Genomic DNA, 23,276 nt, shown 5'->3' with positions numbered 1-23,276 from the left:
GTGCATCGTCAATTTTTTAACGACACAAACAAATCGTTTTTTATTTATATTTTTGAAATTGAGCACGTCTTTGTTTTTTAATTTCGTTTAATTCATTCATTCATTTGTTTCGTTGTGTATATTCGGGGAGTGGCTAGCGCGAATTCATTTAGTGCGCGGCTCATTGTTGGCGGCCACAAATGTAAAAGTAAATAAAATGTCAACACTATCAAGAGACGTGCGGTGGTGTGAGTGCGTGCGTGTCGACCAATCACGTGGCCTGTGGGCGTGGTCGCGGCGAACGTCCGGCACGCGATTGGTCGCCTCGATTCGCTAGCCACAATGTCTCGCGAAGCTTTCTACAGTTTCACGTCGGCGCGACAAGGATAGCCAACGAACGTGGCCGCCGGCATCACTCGTCAGTCAGTTGCCAACGCACTGTTCATATAGTGACACACTGTTACACAAAATTGTCAGTTTACCAATCATCTATCCAACAAATTACATCATCCCATCATAAACCGCCATACAAAAAAGCCTACCGTTCGAAACATTTGAATTGCTTATAATAAATTTGTTCAATTGTTTATTTTTTTCAAACCAAACAAAAGCTTACGTCAGAAATAAATAAACGCGTTCGAATGCTTTTAACAGTGAATTTTTGATTTTAAATAAGTTTCCACAGTCTAAAATAATTCGATAAGCGGCTTTCATTTGTAAATGACATATGTATGTAGGTGTGTTTGAATTGATTCAATTTCTACTATATCGGTTTGTTTTGTATTGTTTCAGATAAAGTTTTGTGACGTGTATCCAAAGGCAAACTTTTCGTCAAGTATCAAGTAACTTTTGCGCGGTAAATGAGTATGGTTCTGAAGATAAGACTGAGTTGAAATTAGTCGTGTGCTTTGTAAGATCGTCAAACTGTTCGGAATGGAGATGCCTCTGGCGAGCGGAGTGGACGTCTCGGCGTTGGTGGCCCAGCACCCAGTTTTGGGAGCACTGCCTCCAGCATTCTTCCTGAGAGCTTCCGAGAGATACCAGGTGCTCACTGCCAACCAGCCAGCGGCGGTTTGCTGCCATCCTCATCCACAAGTCTAATACATAAAATAAAGCATTTATTTGTTAAGGCTCTGCATACCCTCTATATCTATTGTAATTGAGTGAACTATTCTAGTTTGAGATATATATATATATACATTATTTTGATTTGTTTTATAATTTTGGAGCCTTATAGAATACTTTCGATAGTCGGTTTGAATGGCGATTAAAGTAAACGTATTCGTTATTAAATTTGTGCAAATGTAGAGGATGGGATTTATGAAACAATTAATACATTACAAATATATGCTTCACCCTTATAATGAAAATAATTTCAACAGTTGATTTTCGTTCAACAGCGTACCCCTAAATGTGCAAGATGCAGGAATCACGGAGTTGTTTCAGCTCTGAAAGGGCACAAACGCTATTGCCGCTGGAGAGACTGCGTGTGCGCCAAATGTACACTGATAGCAGAAAGACAACGCGTTATGGCAGCACAAGTAAGTGTACATATTTTAATAAATTAGTTTTTTGAATGCCGAAAAAAACATTCCGAACGACAGCCCGAAGGTTAAATGTGAACAAATAGTCTATATTTGATTATCGTTGTGTTTGTTAAACAGGAAATTTAATATTTTGTTTACTGTTTTTTATTGCGATTCCATTAACATTATTATTGTTATTTTATCTTTAATCTCAGGTGGCTTTACGACGGCAGCAAGCTCAAGAGGAGAGCGAAGCGCGTGAGCTGGGACTCTTATATGCGGGACCGCGGCCTGGACAGGGTCCTCCAGGACAACCACCGACATCCGGGAGCGACACACCCCAACGCAGACATTACAAAGATGACGATTCCCCAAGTAAGTGAATCTACGAATTTAAATTTCTCATATTTTATGTTCAATGTTCATTATCCAAACACCACAAAGTAAACGCAGCCGAAGATTAAACATTATACCTACTTCGAAGTCGACTGAATATTATTTTTTATGTTGTGGAAGAAAAAAAAAACTAAATTAAACAGTATAACACAATATTTGCCGGTAACTAAATTCCATTTGCTTACTTTGTGCACTTTGTCCGGTAATAGAAAAACTGGTTAATTTTTGCCTACTTCAAACACCGGCGATTTCTCTCATTTAATAGGTTACTTGTGCTCTCTTGTGCGCGCGCGTGTGTATACGATTTGTTCGAATATATCATTTTACAATACCTACTCATATGAATATATTTTTTTACCAAAGAATTTTAATGTGAGATAAATATTTGCTGACTATTAAGTGACATTTTGTCCTCGGTTAGTTACAAAACATTTCGGTTTTCTATTAGGCTTTTTTTTGTTAAAACGCGCAGTGTTTGCTTAACTTAAATATCTTTATGGACTCTTCAAATAAACCTACTCTTATACTGTCGCCTAACGCTAATGGACTTTACATATTGATTCACTTACTACTTATTAGGAAAATGAAAGCCTTCTTCATTGGGGCCAGGTGTCATCAACAATAAATAATTCAAGTAATAAAAAACAAACAAATTTGAAATAGGGATAAAATTACTTTTTACTTTGATTGAATATAGATGCATATGTACATAGGTAGGTATGTATAGTTTTAGTAAAAATATTGCTTTGAAGCATGCAGGGGTTATTTTACGTACATACTAGCAGGGAACTCTCGTCTGCCAAGCATTTCACCGAGTAGCTATGTTAAATAGGTGTAAAAAAGCTTTGCGCTAAAACATTCCCAAGTGGCCATACGCCGTGTGCTATATAGCTTTAGGTAGGCTAAATTGCGAATCTACGACATATTTAGGGTTGACTTTGAATGAAATTTCCCTTTTAATATCCATTTTAATTAGTATTTTTTTATTCTTATCAAATCCATAGGAAAATTTTCGTTTGATTCGGGTGTATCTATGGACAAACTTTAAATGGTTTTTGCACATCAGAAGTAAATGTATGAAAAAAATATTTAAAAATAAGTTACAAAGCAATCTACTTACGGCATTTGATCGATGATTGTTATGTGAAAAATGTTATATACCAAAATAAAACGAATAATCACACATGTTTGAAACGGAGGTTATTACATAGAATGACAGCATTTCGATATTAAATAAAAGTATTCTTAGAAAATTCCATTATGTATGTTATAATAAAAATTAAAAAAAAAAATTGTTGCATCCCTAATAAAATTTTCCGCTACATTTCTCCGTTGCAAGCTGTGGTTTTCCCACTTGCTATACAATCTAACTTTTCCGATAATAATTGGTCTGCAACGGTAATTTTTCTAGACGCCTGATTTTCAAAGTGCTTGCTTTCATTCCGTTTTCCACTCATTTCTCGTGAACGTTAGTAGTAATTAGTGTTAATTTTAATTAATTTCAACTCACACCGACATACAAAAATACATACTAGTATACAAATTCAAGAAAATAATTTAATAAACGAAATCTTGTACACTGTCACTATATTACTTTTTTATATGGCACTAAAAATGTTTCTCTTTTATTAAAAGACTCGTGTTGAAATTTCGAAACATGGCAAATATGTACGACACTTAAATGCAGATGGATCTATATGAGCCTCACATTACATAAAGTTTAAAGTAGTCACAGACAATGTCGCTTATTTACATGTTTTAGTAATTAACTGAACAAACAATAAATGTTATTTTTAACATAGTTTTAAACGAGCACGTTCCCTCTGAGAACACATTTTCCTCGCCCCACACATCACGTTATATTTTGACACGGTAAGCCATCATTAAATATTTACCCATACATAGTTAAACACACACACACACACACACACACACAGAATTTCGTACAAAAGTCTCGAAAATGGAAGCGATAATATTGTCCAACTTAATTATACGCGATTGAGAAATTTTCAATTAATTCTTAACATTAACTTAAAATCGAATACTTGTGGCTTGCGATACGCAACACAACATCAACGCGTAAGCCTTGACAATGTTTACACAATAAAAAGAAATCTGAACAATTTAAATATAATATATGCGCCTACTTACAAACGTGTTAATGAAGCACGTACTCGGCTTGATAATTTAACAGTCATTTTTGGCAAATTATGATCGTGAGACGCAAGTATGTGGGCGTCGAAAAAGCGGTGTATATATGTACATGTGTGTGTGTGTGGATATGAGGGCTTTTCCGGAGGGTTGTGAGAAAGAAGCTTTATCCGAAAGTCACTTACTTATAAACGGCGGTTTTCCACAACAATGTGTGGAATGCAACGCCTCGCCGATAGAGCTTTTATTACTTCATATGAAAAATTCCACAGTATCATTTAAAGGACGAACGGTTATTGTGTTCCGCATAAAGGAGAAAATCCCATAAAAACAGTTTTATTCGGTCACGTACAGAGCCGTGCGTCGGGCCATATCAACAACTTTATAAATATTCGCGACGCCTACGGAATTTCAAAACGACCTTTCGGAAAAGGGCCGAATTCAAGATATTGAATTTGTAAAATATACATTAAAATATATGTAGAAATGGAATATATTTTCTTTGGATCGTCTTATGAGATCATAACATGAAAGCTACATACATACATACATAGTTATAATCTAAACACAATCATTAGAACAAGAATATAAATTATAGATAAACTCACCTTCTTAAATCATTTATAAAAAGAACCACTTAATATGTTTTGAATTGTTACGTTTATATTTTCATCGTAAATATTTATTTTTTTTTCGTTGAAATTTTCCATTCCTTGAATTTTTCCTTTGACTTCTGCCGCCGAGTAAATAGCGACTCAAAAAAAGCCAGTAAGCAATTTTTGTGCGTTAAAACATATATCAATTCCAATTCTTCAAAAAGAGTACACACTTATAAGCAAGTGGACATATGCAGGGCCACCGAGTGGAATCCCAGGCCCTGGGGAAAAATAATTCCGTACCCAATGGCAAACTTAAAAAAAATTCTTATAGATATATTTTTAATATGCGAAAAATCAGTCAGAACAATTAGAAAATACCTATATGTTGGTTGTCATTTTTTTTAAATAATTGAATATAAGAAAGTATGATATAACGGGTACGATTTCAAATGGACACAAAGAGTGCGTGTATCGAAAAATAATAAACGTTTAGCACTAAATAAATACATTTATTTTTATCTGGAATAATATAAAATATCAATATCAGTCAGTCAGACGTCCCGACACGGGGTCCCTTGAGTTCGGGCCCTGGATCTTTACCCCGGCTCCCCCCCCTCCCCCTCTCGTCAGCTCTGGTTATACATACATATGTACATTTAATACTACGATTTTCTGAAAAGACAGATCTTGAAGTATTAAAATGCATATTTTATAATTATTTTATACTTATATACATTTTAATATATATTTTAAGAGAAATCGAGCGCGTCAATATTTAGGTTGATATATGTATTTACATATTATATACATTGTCTCATATTTGTTTGCAAAATATATTTTCAAAAGAGATTTTCAACGTGTGTTTATTAAAAATAAATTATTTATATATGTATACAGTAGTGACGTGTCGTGACTTTTTAAGCAGGGGACTAGGTATAGACAAAACATATTTTTTTAATTCTTGAATTATAATAATCTGTCTTGAAGTGATGAGTATAATTCTTCATTTTTGTGCTGACAGAAATATTCTAAGTAGCTTTTCTTAAAAACATCTCGTTTTTTTTCTAAACTTAATCTTCTGAATGAATTGTTGAACAATCGATCAATAATGCAACATTCCAATGCCTCGTTATTTGTTTCGGCGCGTTCCGTATTAATTTGTTCTGAGACAATCATTTCGTGAGCCGAGTCGCTTGCCATATTTGTACTCAAAAAAATGTGCAATTTTAATTTTAAAAAAATGTTGAGAATGATGTTTGATATACATAAATATTCCACGAATGGTTGAAGATATCAGTAAATTAAAACGCCTATACATACATAGCAATTTGCTACTACCGCGAAGGGAACAGTATTGAGATGGCGAGTTCGTGCAAGCAAACGACGCGGTGGACCATACCATAATAATTCATTCCACTACCTCAGATAGGGCCGATTCCGGTTTCTGAATTTCGTTAATATTAGTGAATAATATCAATATGGACAACGATTTGAATTTATTGTAATTGAATTGTTAATATTTTTAAATTTTAGGGGACTAGCCCTCTAGTCCAATGATGGCATGTCACTGTTATATATGTATGTACATACATACATAGTTATTGAAGATATATGTAAATAATTACTACAAGGTATCTATGCTTTTAATTTGAAGTTGAAATAACTATTTTTGTACGGCATCTTTGCAATTATGGTTTTTCACGAAACTTTATATCTAACAAAAGTTCATCGAGCGGAAGTCGCCCTTATCGCAAACCGGACGTCGCGTTTGTTTACGCCGTTTATATATATTTTTAACTGCAAAAGCTCAGTTTTATTTCGGGCAATTAGCGGAGTGCTTTTCATATACATTTTTTGCGCAATTCATTTGGGCAGACGTTTTTATATATAATTTTTTGTCGACCGGACGCCGCCCCATACTCCCCCCTCCCGCTTTGTGTGAGCGCCTGAAAGTAATTAATGTATGAAAAGTTCCGCGGTCAAAGCCGCGCAGGACTTGAGCCTCAAAGCCTCATTTTGAACCAAAGTTTTCATTTTGGGTCGTAAAAGCGAACTTTTATTTCGTTTTTATTCAAATGATCCATCCGAAATTCACAGTTGTCGAAACTTACGCCCCCATTCGAGCCACAACACACACCCGTGCGGATAAATAGAACGTTTCAGGAATGACTTCATACTTTTGTGTATGGTTTTTTTTGCTCTCTATGTAAGTATATATTGCAAAAGAAAGGCAAAATACTAAAAAAAAAGATCGTTATTCGCGGGGCCTCTCTCTCTCGAAGCTCGAGTGCATGGGTATCCATTAAATAACGATGAAACTTTTTAGCACAGGTTTTTAACTTCTTTATTTGGCTCGGGTTGTATTTCACAGGGTATGTATTTAGATATCGAGAGCGCTTAGTAATGGGTACGAGAGCGTGGGTCGTTACTGGGGGTTTTCAGGTACCCATGGGGTAGGAATATGTTATAGGTGAGCACATACATACATAGTGAGGGTGTGTTCGCCTATCTGTCCGTTGTGGTCGTACAATATCGGTACAATATCCATACAATTCTATTCGACAATATCAACTACACATCCCACTCACATTTGGAAATTGGAATCGTTTATATTTCAAGTGTCCACTCGACATCTCTCCTCCATACAAACTGGCACTGTGTACGCTGCTGCTAACTGTGAATACTCGTCGAGGGGTCGCGTATACCCCGGTGCAAAGGGTTAATACAGACATATCTCCATGTACGTTCGTAGAAAGTCGAATTTGCCGAATCTCGCCGACCGAAAATTGTTCAGAACATACAGAATGCATATATTAACACATTCATAAGTACTATTTACATAAAAAATATAGTTTTGAAATATTTTTTTAATAATAATGTCCTTTCTTGAATCAACTAAGGGTCTCTCAATCGGTGTTTATGAATTTTTGAAGGGCTGTCGAGGCGAGTTCAAATAGTATAGTACGAATTATTATTTTTATTTTAGTTTGAAAATAAAGTAAATAACGAATAGAAATACTTTTAAATCTAATTTTATTTTTTTCATTTTGCATTTTTCACATTAAAGTGAGATATTTTCAATTCTCAGACTGTACTCAACAGTAGTTTTAGTAATCGAAAATCGTCGACTAAAATTAGAAACATCTAAAATGATAAATAACGACTATTTATAGAGTCTCAACCATTTCCCCGTGGATGACCGCTATAGGCGTCAAGCTTAAACTGCTAGTAGAGCGGAAGGCGTGATTCATTGTGCAAACAAATTAATTCTGGCGTGATTCACTATTTAAAAAAAATACTTTAGGTGTCAATTGACATATTTGGTCACTTGAATAAATATTACGATATATATTTATGGTAGAAAGCTCAATTTACAAATTCGCAAAAAAGTAACGCGAAAGTTAACGCGGGCAAAGGGTCCTATCCGTCTCATTAAATTTATGTACAAATCTTCAATGGGTTTTGAAGTATTTAAGTAAATGATTTTAAAGCGTGTACTAATTTTAGAAAATGATTTAAAAATTTCAATACATATAATTTATACAATACAATTTTTAAATTTGGACAGGTAAAGCCGATTTCATTCCCATGCCGTGACTGTTCCTCTTCACGTAAAACGCACATAATATCTCGTATCCCACAACATGTTTTCATGTTGTGATGCCCATTCAATTATATTGTGGAGTGTTTTATTCTATGTAGTAGCGCATTCAACGTTAGCCGAAGCTTACAGGTTAAAATCCGGTCTGCCCATTTTCGAATGGAAAATATTAACCAGTCTAAATACATATGTACGTATACCTACGATTAGATTAATAAATTCTGCTCAGTATCTGCCAATTTGTATCTGTAATGATACGCGAGAGGTCAATGTATAAGGCAACTTTTTTTTTGTGAAGTAGAATTGAATGTCGAAAGTGGACAGGGCGAGGGAGTTTATCCCGGAAAAAAAAAACTCGAGCAAAGCACCCTTTGCAATAGGAAAGGCTTGCCAACTTGGTGGCTTTTCAAGTGGCAGGATAGTTTAATACGAGCACGTGTCCAATTTGGAATAGGATCTAAACCACCCGAGGAAAGCTTAAAGATCATAATGATACACCCTTGTAAATAAATATTGCAATTTGAGTAACTTCTTTTTATCATCGAAATATTATATGTTTGGAAACTTGGTCTACATACAACTACTCATTTAATCGAATAGTACCTACTAAAGAAAAATTAAATCATATTTTATTTATTTAATATACTTGGGGGAGGCGGCAAAGCCGATTTTTGCTAGTACTTTACTTATTAATCGCGGTCCTGAATTATTATTAAGAAATCATTCAAGAGTTCACTGCGTCTTTTGAATACATAGTTCCGATATGAATTTAGATTATAAATTAAGTTTGAAGACAAAACAAAAGTGCCCGTATTTGACTTTTTCTAAAGGACTTAGTATTTCTTCTACAATGAATCAATTTTTTGATAAAAATAGTGGTCTCAAATTAATAATTTTTTATAGATATTAAATGTACATATATGTATGTAAGTTTAACATGTCAGTTTTATTTATTTATTACTAGTGGTTTTACCCGGCTTCGCTCGGTATTTGTAATATAAACCGCTTAAACATGGCTAATCTATAATAGTTTTATTTTATTTAAATTTATTTGAATACTCGTTTGTTTTTTTATTAAATTTAACGTCACGGATTCTACGAATCAAGACTTATAAACATTCAAAGTCTCTTTCGAAATTCTATATTAGATTACATACTATTCAGTTAGGTTGTTAATATTGTGTGTGATTATATGAATATTCCGATCATAGAAATATTACTAAATTTAATATTGAACTTTCTGCGAATGTATGAAAATAATTGAATTAAAATCGGGGGCGAGAAGCTCTCAATTACAAAGTGAATTCATCAAAAATCACCCTTCGAATTTGTAACAGCGGGGGGTCATCCATTCAATTTTCCGAATAACTCATCGCATCCATCCCATCTCGTTCAACAAATAACCCTCCCGTTGCCACCCCGCTTTATTACACTATATAAAATCGAAAGACTTCATTTCCATGTACGATTTTCTCTCGAGGGTGTGTCACAAACTTTTTTTGCAAAACAATACAAGCAATTTAAATGAGATTTTTTAAAGTCAAATCCGACTGAATCAGTCGTTCGCCGTGTAGACCCCCATTCATACCCATCGTCTTGGTTTGCTCTCGTTTTTTTTTTTTGACACAGACGAGTTTATTGATTTTTGAAAGAGGACCCCGACGAGGTGTATTTAAAAGGATTCTTTAGTGCTCACTCGAGATGATACAGTCTCCAACATACAGAAATGTAATAAAACGTTTGTCGCCCGTGTTAGAGCAGCGAAGGATCATCTTCGATTTCTCTTTGCTCTAACAACAAACGTCTAGAATGGAATAAAAGCGGGCGTTCGTGTTACAAGAAAACAGAGGAAAAAGAAAAGTACTACTCGCACAGAGCAAATATGTATGTATAGTAATGGTATTGTTAGAACATGAACTGAGAAGACCGGTGATCTCTATGTAATACGATACCAATAGTTTCACAAGCGATTGTAGCTCAAATTAAAATACTGACAATATTGAATCATATTGCATAATTCACAAAGATACCTTATAAACTTCTTTAAAATGTACTTTCGTATTAAATAATACATACATATATAGTTATGTGTACACATCTACTTTACAAAGCATCTAAAGTTGGATGAAATTTCAAGGTTTTTTCCGTTTTCTACCTACGTAATACAACACCCACTTGGAAAGCTATAAATATAGCTTCCTACTTTTGTTTTTTCTTATTTAGATTGAAGTTATTTTAATACAATTCAAGCTATGTACATATACATATATACGTATATATATATATATTTATTTTTAAGTGAATTAATTTGTCGTTACCTAGTATTTTGGGTGGTTAATAGAGATTATTACAATAGAATGGGTCAGAATACAAGTAAAGATATTATCAAATTACATAGGTGACAGCGATACTTTGTACGAAAAAAATAGCTCTTTTGTCGATGGGGTATATAGCATGGGGTCTATTGTGCAAAGTTTAATCCACAACTGATGAAAACACACGCACACAAATAGGCAAACATGTGAGCGCCTTTTATATTTGCAAATCTAATGTATGTATACCTGCGATATGCAATACCATTGTTGTGTGCTTAGTTTATAATCTCTTACACAATATATTATGACATAAAATGTATTCTTATGAAAATCTTGAATGATATTTCAAATTATATTGTAATAAAATATCATCTAAATAGTGTATGCTATGTATATGATAATGTAAAATTGTGAGTTTATGAACTGTAATACTGTTTAATTCATAGCTTCGTGGCCCTGTGTATTTTGGGCTAGCGAAAAAAGTAACGCGATACTTTTATTTGATTACGAGGTTGAATAAAAAAGTGTATGCAATCTTTTTTTTCGCATTGGGGAGAACGATCCTATGAAATTCATACGGGCTTTGTTGAAAAATGGCGTAATTGTGTTTCACTCAATTTGACACAATATAATTATTTGATACCTTATACTTTTTGCGAGGGTCTCATTTCGGTCGGTTGCGTTGGTCCCCTTTTGTGCTAAATTGAGGAAACAGTCGCTGCCGAATGTTCATTGATGTGTTTGTATTTTTTTTCTTCTCTTTCGAAATAAAATAAATATTGGATAACGTGCATAAACACTTCGTATAATTTAATTTAATGTTTCTCGGAACGGCGTCGGTCCGAAGGTATTATGTGTGGATTTTCTTTCAATTTCTTGGCGATTTGCGATGTATCTTGTTACAAGACATTTAATTTAACTTTTGGAAGATCTTTTCAAAGCGTGGGAAGCACTGATGTAATTTATTTTCGAAATTTTATACAGTTGTTACCGTACATGTATTTTAATTTCCCCCCACATTTTTATATCGTTTTAACAATTTCAGTCTATCATCATAAGCTCTCAGGGCAGTAAATTATATTCAATAATAAAACAATGAATAAAGAGATTATGCACATATAATCTCATTATACATACGTGCTAATTATTGCAGCCATTTTGTATAAATCGCTGAGAAAATAAACTCAAGTGATCAGTACTTGTTAAACATTAAGCTATTTAAAAAAAATTTGCTCACGTCATCAATTTCTTCCAAAGTTTATCTATGTAAAAATAAATATTTACTTTTATTTCTATTCAAAATAATTAAGTTGAATTGTCCCTTAACGATTTTATACCGTTAATTATTTATCTGACAGTTATTTTAATTTTAATTTTCAAAAATATACATATGTAAAAAATGGCTGCGAAGCTTGCTTGCTGCTCTCGCAATATTTCCCGCACAAAATACTTCCATAATAGTGTTTTTTCATGAGGTTGCTTTCTTGAAAACTTTGGGTTGCATTTATGGCTGGTTTTAAGTTCAATTAAAATAACTTAATTAAATTGATTTTCGCGATGATTAAATTAACATGTTATTTTAATGATAATTCCAACATTTGAATGTTTATGAAATGATCCATTTAATGAAATACTGCAATTACATATACATACATACATACATATGTATGTATGTATATTAGATAAACCTTCGTAAAAAATACGTTTTATAATAAATTTAATGTCGAGGTTTGAATAATTTTGCAATGTTTTTTCTCCAGAAAAAAGTAAATTTAAAAAACTTTTTATTAAGCTTTTATTTGGCTTTCACTTTTTTGAAACAATTATAATAATATGTATTTAAGATAAAATAGATAATCTTCGAAGAATAGACAAAGATGTAGGTGTTTTTCGTTTAAATTTTCTAGCACAGTAATTTTGGTGCTTTGACCAATCTCAGCACCGAGAATACGGTGCCAGAAAAGTCCGGGATTCCCGGGATCCCGGGAGTGGATGCACTAGTGCCGACTTTTGAGATCTAAAACGAAGGTATTTCAATAGTACAGACTAGGGGTTCCAAAAAACCACCCAAAAGAAAAAAACCGATTTTCGGTTTTTTTACAAATAAAAAGCCGGCTTTCACCGGTTTCATAAAATTAAGTTTTTTTTTTATTTCTAAATTTTTATATCGAAAAAAAATTGTAAATATACATATCATATTTTGCAAAAAAATAATTGCTTATAAAAAATTACATTGAGTTATAAACATTATGAACGTTCATAAGATTATTATTATATATTATTATTACAAATAATAAAATTTGTATTATATATCACAGCTGTAAAATGGTAGATCCTGAATACGCACAAATAATTAAATGATTTAAATTAGCTACTATCAAGAATATATTAAAAAAATAATGTCTTACCTCGTAGAAAAACTGTAATTGTGGAATTGTGAATAAGAACACTGCTGAGATGAATTTGTGTTCGAAAACGTAATTAAATATGTTATATTTATTATTTATTCGTTGTTGTTTTACACATCTGTCACATTGTGTTAAAACAACAACGAATTCTTGCTTACGATAAAGTTTACTATACCTTTATACCTGAACACGAAAAACCCAATTAGCCGAAATTGACCTTGTTTATAACCTGGTTCTCGTCCATAACTAAATCTGAAAGCCATCGCTAACTGTAATACAAATATCAATTGTGGATGTCAAGCAACTTGTAAGGGACCTAAAGCCCCCAGTAGATCTAAGCGACATCAAGTCTAAATTACGTATAGGCTGAGCTATGAATGTGGGTATAATTCGCATAGTACACGTACATATGTACATACATACTCGTAACAGTGGAAATGTAATTAAGTAATTCTTGCAGACTTAATTCAATTTTCCATGTAACTGTCATTTTAGATTGGCTTTGATATAGGATATAATAAATCACTTATTTGGGTACTTGTTTTCAATAATGTTAACTTTGTTAATACATATGTACATACTAAAATTGTTTTCAATATTTTAAAATTATTAAAAGGATTTTGGTTATTCCAAAGACCATTAGAAAACAACATTACATATATAAGTTGGGGAAATAAACCTCCAACCATTTCTAAAACCCATCTATGTACGGTCTACGTTTGGGTACCATATTAAAATATACCAAATTTGGTGGCTTCAATTTTAAAATTATATATATGTATATATATATATATATATATATATATATATATATATATATATATATATATATATATATATATATATATATATATATATATATACAAACATACATAGTAATATTAAAATAATATAAATTTTCGGTAGTAAAAAAGAATAAAATAAAGAGACGTATGAAAAAAGATAAGGTGTGTTTGGGCGTATGAACTTCGTTTTTAAATAAAAAATGCCACTATTCCTGAAGAATAAGATCTTCAATCAATGTGCCTTATGGATGACGTATGGATGCAAAATTTGGGCACTGAACGTCAAGTCCAATAGATTCAAAGAAGTGTGGAAAGCTGTATCATCGGCATGACTATGAGAGATAGGAAACGGAATACATGGATGAGAAGTATGACAAGGGTAGTAGATAAAGTTGAGAGAGTGAAAAAATTGAAATGGCAAAGGGCGGGTCACGTAACTAGAAGAATAGACGAAAGGTGGACAAAAGAAGTGCTAGAATGGTATCCATCTATGTAAATGTAAAAGGGGGAAAGTAAGGCCGCGAGGAAAATGGGTCGAAGAAATTAGAAAAATGTGTGAGATGAGATGGATTAAATTTGCACAAAATCGAGATGCATGTTGGCCCATCTAGCAATGATGCTATTTTTATTTTTGATTCAACAAAATTAAAGTTTCGTGATGTTAAATATGTACATATCAAGATTCAAAATATGTTCAAGATTCCAGCATTTTATTTATTAATTTACTTGTTGAACAAGGCATGCGTTGCAATGCCAGAATAAGGCATGCAATTCCCGTTCCCGTTCCCGTTGGAGCTAACTAGCTCAACTAACGTCTCTTCAACGCCGTGTCGTCATAAACCAACTGGTAACGCGGTTACCAACAAACACATTTCCTTGACTACACGATGGCGCTTCATACTTTCGCGTCGGTAAAATCGTAATTACGAATATTATTATTAAGAGGTTTTTCCCGTAAGATTCACAGTAAGCTTTCCCGGTTTCTACAGTTTTTTTCAAAGAAAGCTTCCCGGACATGAATACAACAAATTCTGAAAGTTCCATCGTAATCGGTTGAGTGGCTTAGGATCCTATAAGAGACAGACAGACAGACATTCAATTTTATATATATATATTTTATTTTATTTTTTTACATAAATATATGTATATATACCAGGAAGGCTTGACAGGAAGACCCCAATGCGTCTTCCTGGACAATTAATTACAAACAATGCAGCATTTTATTATTACGTAAATCAGTGTATTCTCAGAAGCTGAAGAACACGAAATAACAATTAATTAATTAATTAATTACAGAATTAATCCATCGAGACATCTATGGATTTTAGATTTGTACATAATTTTTACAAATTGTACAGACAATAAATACAGAAGATTTTGTGACAACAGGAAAGATTTTTTTTGCCAATTTCGAGGAACAGTGTCAACAATGATCAGATAAAATTGGCAAACTCTGATTAGAAACGATCGATTTGGAGTCACAAATACCCCCAAATCTAACTAGCAGTATGGGGGATCGAACCCACTGATCACTTGGTACCCACTGATCACATACACGCTATCATTAAGCCACACTGCTGGCTTAATATATGTACATATATATGTAGATAATAGTGAAAATTCCTTGTTCACAAAGATTTGCCTATATATTTTATTTATTAATTTAATTTATTATTTATAATAATAATAAAAAAATAAAAATAATAAAAAATTCCAATCATTCATCTCATTCAAATAGTCTCGTGTTGAATCTCAAGAACTTAACCAGCTCATCAACATGACAATTGAACAGGTCCAAATACTCATCAATCACATTAAGGAACCGGATAGGCTTTACAATTGAAGCAGACGTTTTCGCAGGAATAGGTTGGAAAAGTAAATGATGACGCAAAGCCCTACCGCATTCAGGCGCCGAAAATTTTAATTCCAATAAAATTAATAAAGGGTTGTCGATTCTCCCCTTTAATACTCCAAAGCAATATTTGAAACTGGCAATAATTCTTCTCGAAGATAGTGAGTAAAAGCCTAAAATACCTTGTAAAAAGGCAGTGGGAAATACATAAATAGGGGAAATATTTATATTTCTTCATATAAAGGCATCTAAGAATTTTTTTTTAACTCTTGTATATGTATGTATGTATGTATGTACATATGTACCTATAAGATTTTCATGCTTATCTCGGTGTAGAGACCCCCCTGCCATATAGAGATATGTATTGCGGTTGAAGTCACGTCCAATCATTCAGCAAGCTCGATTGTGTATTCCGGTGTAGTATGAGCGCATTATACCACCCTGGTATACACATACCTGGTGTTGATTTTTGGCGACGTTACTTACGACCGGCCATGAATTAGCAGCAGCCATCAGGAGCAGGGTGTTAGCGCGCGGTCGCGTGTATCTGTTGTGCGTCCTCTCTCATTATTGTTCGCGTCTCCGTTTCACAGTTTAATTTTGTAATTTATTGGGGGTGGCCCCCGTGGCGCGTGATGTCCCACCACCACTTGCCGTAGACACAGACTCAATTTATTGTCGGACGGGCACAATGGACCCCGCGGGCACAATGATGCCGCGCGATACATTCATCATCGCACTCGTTCTACTTAAACACCCACACACATTATCAACTTATTGTTTTGGACGAGATATCGCGAATTGTTGACCCACCCCCTCCTCCTCCTCCTCCTCCTAGTTCCTTCTCGCTTTCCGGTGTGTTTGTACATGTGTATGAATGTGGGGGCGGTGGAGGGTTCGCATCGATCGCAGAGTGATTGAATTGCCGATGTGATCGACGCTTTTTGTTGATTTTAATATCCATATACAAATTTTTGTTTTTTAGATAATTATATTTTAATAAATTTTTAAGTAGTTTGTTTTTAGCAAAATTTTAGATAAATTGAGGTCAGTTGGCATTATATACATGTATGAGCGGTTATATTTGAAAGTAGCAAAAGTCAAATTTTCAGTTCTAAAAGCACAATTTCTGTCTGACTTCATTCACAAATTGTTATCACTTATTTTAATTTGATATGTCCAGAATCTCGGAAAAGCAGAAAATACGTATTATTTTTAAATATTGTTAAACGTAAAATATTATATTTAATGTTTTGCGAAATATTTCTCGAATTGATGAAAAGTGGACTTTTGCGACTTCAAATACAACGGCCCATCTGGATGCGGTGCATCCGCTCTAAGATCGCCAGAAGAATTGAACGACAGATTAACGGACGGCTGCTTTAAATGCAATTGTCGTCTTCTCGAATGATAGATTGCACATCAGATGACGGGTAACCTTTCGATGTGCACAGATGCAATTATTAAAATGGTAATTATTAAAATTGAGTTGGATCTTTCTGGCGAGTTTAATAAGGCAAGATTCGGAACTTAATAATTGCATCTGTGCACATCGAAAGGTTACTCGTCATCTGATGTGTAATCTATCATTCGAGCAAACGAGAATTACGTTTAAAGCTGCCGTTCTGTTAATCTGTCGTTCGTTTGTCTGGTGATTTTAGAGCGGATGCACCAAACCCGCTCATATGTATATACCATTTTTTTTTTTGCTATAAATTCTTCAAATACTATAAAGTATTTGAAGCTACAGCATAACTCGCTGGTTAAATGATTACTTACTTCATAGTCAGACAGGTTGTTGGAATCGAAACACTTATTCGATTCTCTTGATGACTATGAGTACGTCTATAGCTGCTGGCCAGATCTGGATGGTTATTAAATTATCTAACTGAATTGTTTTGACGGATTCTTCTCTCTCTGTCTCTAGAAAATTTGGATAACCTGAGATATTACTTGTTGAAAACATACATTTGCTTGCGGTTTCTAATTAATATCTATGTACTATGTACATATATTCATATATGTATAATACAATGTGTTTGGATATGTACAGAGTTAAACATAGTGTCAATTTAAGATGACCTGTCGTGTATGAAAAAAAAAAGAAAAATATAGACGAATCTTGTATATTTGTTTATCCGTTATGCAAATATACAGATTTTAATTTGGAACTGCTAAATTTGGTGTATTATTTTAAAATTCTTTGACCGTAGACTGAAATTTTCTAAAATAGTTAAGATTTTTATTTAAATTTTTACCCACTTAATTAGGCATGGTACATAAAACTATCACGAAGTCATGAGGTCAAAACAGTTTTTACTGACTCTCCGTTTAAATTGTGAAACGATATTTTTGATTGTTTTAAATGTAAAATGATATGTGATATAAAAAAATATTGACTAACGATTCAATAGCCTAAAAAACAGTTGGCCATCATAAAATTACTCCCTGAAGAGTTATATACACAGAATCAATTAGTTATATCACAATATCATACAATTTATCCCTATTAGTTTACAGAATATTTTACGATAGATGAGTAAGTGCTTTATACTGCATTAAATAATTACTTCAAATTCATGTATTTACAAAAAATCAATATAGTAAGTAGTATAAAAAAAAACAAAACTTGGCGTATTGTAAAATAAGTAGATAAAGTAAACATTAACTCATTATGGATCTCCCGAATTTTCCGAAAACTCTATGAGAGTAAGCGTATTTTTCGCAAAGTAACGGTAAAAATAATTGATTTTGTAAATTAAAAAAAAAACTCTTAAACCTTTTTATCAATTAAATTTAAAATTGAAATATAGTTGATGTCGACTACATGAATTATCAAATTAGTATTTTTCACACTGTGGTGATTGCTCTATGTATTAAATTTTGTATAAAATTTATATATATAATTATATTAGAAAGACATTTTTTTTAAATTTATTTGTCGATATTTTGGATAAAAATATGTTGGTATGAAGTTTGAATGGAATGGAATGAAAGTTTGAAACTAAATCTTTAAATAAAACTTTATTTTTGTATGAAGTTTGGAAGATTTAAAAACGCTGTATTGACGGCCTTTGGATGTAGTTTTCATAAAAACATAGCGTATGTGTTTACTGCCCATAGAGATTCAAAGAACCGAATAATATAGAAACATATATACATACTTTGTGAATAAAGCGATAGCTATGTATTTTTATTTATAAATGGAAAGGACTTAAGGAATAAAACAAGACAATTTTGAGTTCTCTGGTGATATAACGATAATGTGAAAGTAATACATATCAATCTAAAATTGGCAAAATTTTAACTTCATCTCCGTATTATTATATTAAACAGCATTATAAATATAAAATGGACTGGTAATTGAGCGCAGCATGATATTGAAACGGATCAAGTGTACGAACGAGATTCAATGTGAATTTCCCTTTTGGAAAAAAATGTCTTCAATTATAAAACATTTTAGCCTAATTGGAGCGCCAGTCAGCGGTATCACTTAAATCACTTTGGGGACTTTTGTCCAGAACGCTTGCACACATCCAGGGGGTCCACGGGGGGCTACACGACCCCCGCAGAGAACAGCCCCCCTACAGTATCGTGGAAAATCTACTGATAGCTCGACTGCAACGAGCATTGTTTCTAAGAAAATGAATTATTAAAAATTTAAACTTATATCCTTTGTATAATTGTTTGTATATTCTTGAAAAACGCCGAGTTCATTTACATTTTAATACAAAATGGGCGTGGTTTGCTTTCGTGTTGGCTGTTGTGTTTTAATTGAAATAAAAGTATTTTTTTTTTGAATTTTCGCGCGGCCCACTGCATATAAATTGAAATAGTGGCTTGGTATTATCTGCTCTCACAATGTGCCCCATTGTTGGGGTCGTCTGGACTTGTTCACAATATGCTTTATGTTAATAAGTTTGTATTATATGAAACTAGCGGCCATTCAAAACTTAATGTATTCAAGAGCCGCAATGTTTGTCCTCCACCCCCCCCCCCCACCCCCTCAGTGTTGCTCAAACATAGTATGATTTTGATAGAGGGTGTTTACTGTTTGAATTATAATATTTCGATCTAAAAGTTTGGAAACTTTCAGTTCAGTGATTTTATTCATTTATTTATTTGGATTCCCCTTTCATCGCTATGATGTTCCACTTTTTTTTACAAAGGGTAGGCAGGCACATTTATTATTGGGCTGCTTGATGTGTCCTTTCAACCAATGATATTTCACTTCCACTAATGCATATTTATAATAAAGGTATAATATTATATAAAGCATCTGCCTGTCAGTTCACCTGTTTATTTTTTAAAAATTGTAAAGATCTCGGCGCATATCAAACAAATTGTACACAATATCCATTGTATTATGAAAATTCATATTTATATAGGTTTTAAGAAGTTCTAATAACGATAACTGGCAATATATTAACCAAATACAACTTCGTTCGTTAATAAGCACAAAGTACAATTGTGTTTGAATGTACTATTTTTGACTATTATTTAAATGTTTAACAAAAAACAATTATATATATACATACATATGTATATAAATATTTATTTTCATACATTTCTTAATACAAATATAAGATGTTATTATTTAAATTATTAAAATTGTATTCTGAAAATAACTGTACATATATACCAAAGTGGATTTAATGGAAATTTCACCTTTTGAATTAATAATTAATATAATTTTACTCCCGAATTTCACAGATATGTAATTTATTTTGGTCAAAGAAGCATGACCCTTTTGCTATTTTGCTTTGCTCACGATAGCTTATTGTTGATATATTTCTTTCAGGTTTTGCAAAATGATATTTTCTAAACTAAGTCGTGTCTTCCAATTTGAAAAACAATCCAACTTTTCTTTTGTTACAGTGCAAAAAAGGGCTCGCATAGTGAGTGGATCCTGCCCGGATATTGATGGAGGAATGTCTCCATCTAGAACTCCGTCCACACCAAGACCACAATCGCCAAACACAGACAACGAGCTGAACGTGGAAGAAGAAGAAGATCAAAATTCAGACCAAAGCTCAATAGGCGCCCCGGAAAATCTGTCTCTGAAGGAAACTCGATCCACGCAATACGATGACATATTAGTTCCGATCAAACACGAGCAGGAAAAGTGGCCAGCGGCCAACATGGACGACTCGCAATACATGGCCAACGCCAGTCCACCGTCGAAGTATTCGCACCAGATTCAGAACTTAGCCAACATCAGAAACGAGCAAGAGTCTAGGAAGTTGGCGAGGGGCTTGAGCTCCAGCAGCGACACGACAGATCTAATGCCGCAACAATCTGTGAGTGTTTTGGATAGCGAGCACGGATCTCCCAACAGGAGCGATTTGATAAACGATTCCCAGTTGGACAACTCGTTCGAGAGTGGAAAAATCTCACCTCAGTACAGTACGAGTCCTGGAAACAGGTCACCCGTCGATGTGCTCATGAGAGTTTTTCCCGGCAAGCGGAGATCTGAAATAGAACATTTGCTCTCGAAGTGTAAAGGAGATGTCGTTTTAGCTATGGAGGCCATCCTAAGCGGTGGAAATGTTAATCCATTGTTAGGTAGTGGTAATCCTGCAGCGTACAACCTGACCCAAGACTCTCCTCCGTATTCCTTGCCTGGGTACCAAACGAAGTCTGCGTTTTCTCCGCTCGGCGGACAAAACATGAAATTTTCACCGTCGCGACGATTTTTGACTCCTCCTTACTCCGGAACCGGATATTTACCGACAGTTATAAGACCTCCTGCAGAATACTTGGCAGGATTTCTACCACCGACACCGGAAATGATGGCCCGTCGAGCTAGGGCCACTCCACCATCCCCCAGATCCGACCATGCTAACACCGACGGTTATTCCGACTAATACGAGTTGCGGAGAATTGCGCGAATCGGTTCACATATTATACTAATTAATCATTAAAATATTTTATAAAATGAATCTGACATTGAAAATCATTATTACATATATAAAATGTAACGTTACTATGCATTAAAAGGTGTTTCAGATTTTAATTTATATATTGCATAAGATAGATGTATTTGTTTAATTGCATTGTGAGAGAATGTCGTCACAGCATTGATCGTAAATTTAAATGTAATATGTATAGGTACTGTTTTTGAATTGTAGGAAACATTAAAATTTTCAATTAAATATAGAAATTACTGTCCGTGATCTACATATAAATTGTGATGTTGGGTAAACGTCTCCCAGTAGTAAATTTCAATATTTTAGCATTTTAAGGAGATGTAAATATACGATACGCTAAGGATAACTGTGTTTGAACTTGTAAATTATAATAAAAAAAACACAATGCATATTTGACTATCATTCATTCAATTAAGATAATAAAATATAATAGAAGAATTGATAAGGTCATTGTTTAGTAATAGAATTCGTCGTAAATGTATATACATATACTATATGTAATACAAATATTATGTAATTTTATCTGTCCATGTTTTAGCTAAATAAAAAATATAATCAATAAATTTGCTTATATAGAAAACGTAGTTATTCAATTGGAAAATAGTAATTGTATAAAGATTTACAGATAAATATATTATTCGTATATCTATAGGTGTTAAGTTATTAAATTAGGTGTTTGCTATATATTATACTTAATTAATACTCAAATGTGTTGAATTAAATATTTTGAAATAAATGTACAAAGTACATTAGATGATTTATTTAAATATCATTGAATGAATACAATTGGTAAGATTTTACGTGTAGATTAGAAAGTATTGAATTTCATGTAGTATTTAATATGTGACGAGATGTTTTATTTCATACATTATTGTATTAAATTTGATGAATATACGATATTTACCAAAAAAACTATTTATTATATAAAAAAAATGAATCCTCTCCCCTATCCAAAGGAATAATAATGTAATTAATTCATAATAAGTAAGTAATATGTGTTCTTAAAGGCCTCTATTTAACCGATCAAAATAAAACATTTGGTAGATAAAAATAATGGATTGATCAGTTAATATAATAAATGATCAGTTGCTATGCGATCAGTTATTAAATAGAATGATAAGTATTTGAATAATATGAGCAGTAATTAAACCAAAATGATCAGTATATAAAACTAAATGATAAGATTTTATAATAAATGATCAATTATTAAATGAAACGATCAGTTTTATGCGTTGATAAAATCTGATATTCACTGGTGTTTTGAAGGGAAAAATGGATATTTACTGATCATTTATATTATTTAACTTCACTTATTACTGAATAATGATCATTAATTTTATTTTTAACTGATCATTTTAGTTATTTTTTACCCACCAAATAATTAGTTCCCGTTCTTAAACACCATGTCTGTTGCCGAACAATAAACATATAATATTCACAGGTTGAAATAAAGTTTAATTTAAAATTAATTGAATAATTAAAATACAATGAAGGCAATCTGCGAGTTGTCGCCGTATCTTATTTAATTATAAACTTTCCACATTTGCTTTTGGCGAGTTTCTCCGCTCGCGCTCGAAGGTGGAATTAATTTTCTCATTTCTATACAAAGTTTCCCGCAGCTTCGTCGTCGTCGTAATCTTTGATTCGTCTCGTATTCCTTGTTTCCATTTATTTACAAATTCCGAGAAATTCGCACAATAAATCTTAAATATGTCGACTAATTAAATTATTTCG

The 23,276-nt window shown here is 33.0% G+C and overlaps 1 protein-coding gene across 1 annotated transcript; it reads left to right on the top strand.

Annotated features, from left to right (window-relative positions):
• Positions 1–912: 912 nt before the first annotated feature.
• Positions 913–21,479, top strand: dmrt99B (doublesex-Mab related 99B). The gene is made up of 4 exons (XM_077431663.1): positions 913–1,050; positions 1,380–1,520; positions 1,721–1,880; positions 20,491–21,479. The coding sequence occupies exons 1-4, from the start codon at positions 913–915 to the stop codon at positions 21,477–21,479; spliced, it is 1,428 nt and encodes a 475-aa protein (XP_077287789.1).
• The last annotated feature ends 1,797 nt before the right edge of the window (positions 21,480–23,276 follow it).

This window comes from Arctopsyche grandis, chromosome 5 (genome assembly GCF_051622035.1).
Source record: "Arctopsyche grandis isolate Sample6627 chromosome 5, ASM5162203v2, whole genome shotgun sequence".
Classification (NCBI taxonomy): Eukaryota; Metazoa; Arthropoda; class Insecta; order Trichoptera; family Hydropsychidae; genus Arctopsyche; species Arctopsyche grandis.
This window is presented reverse-complemented; position numbering and strand designations above follow the sequence as displayed.

Excerpts from the sequence above, each read along its gene's own strand:
- dmrt99B (XM_077431663.1), top strand. The coding sequence starts at position 913 with ATGGAGATGCCTCTGGCGAGCGGAGTGGACGTCTCGGCGTTGGTGGCC. Across the intron at positions 1,051-1,379 it reads CTGCCAACCAGCCAGCGGCG|CGTACCCCTAAATGTGCAAG; the intron begins GTTTGCTGCCAT and ends TTCGTTCAACAG. Across the intron at positions 1,881-20,490 it reads CAAAGATGACGATTCCCCAA|TGCAAAAAAGGGCTCGCATA; the intron begins GTAAGTGAATCT and ends CTTTTGTTACAG.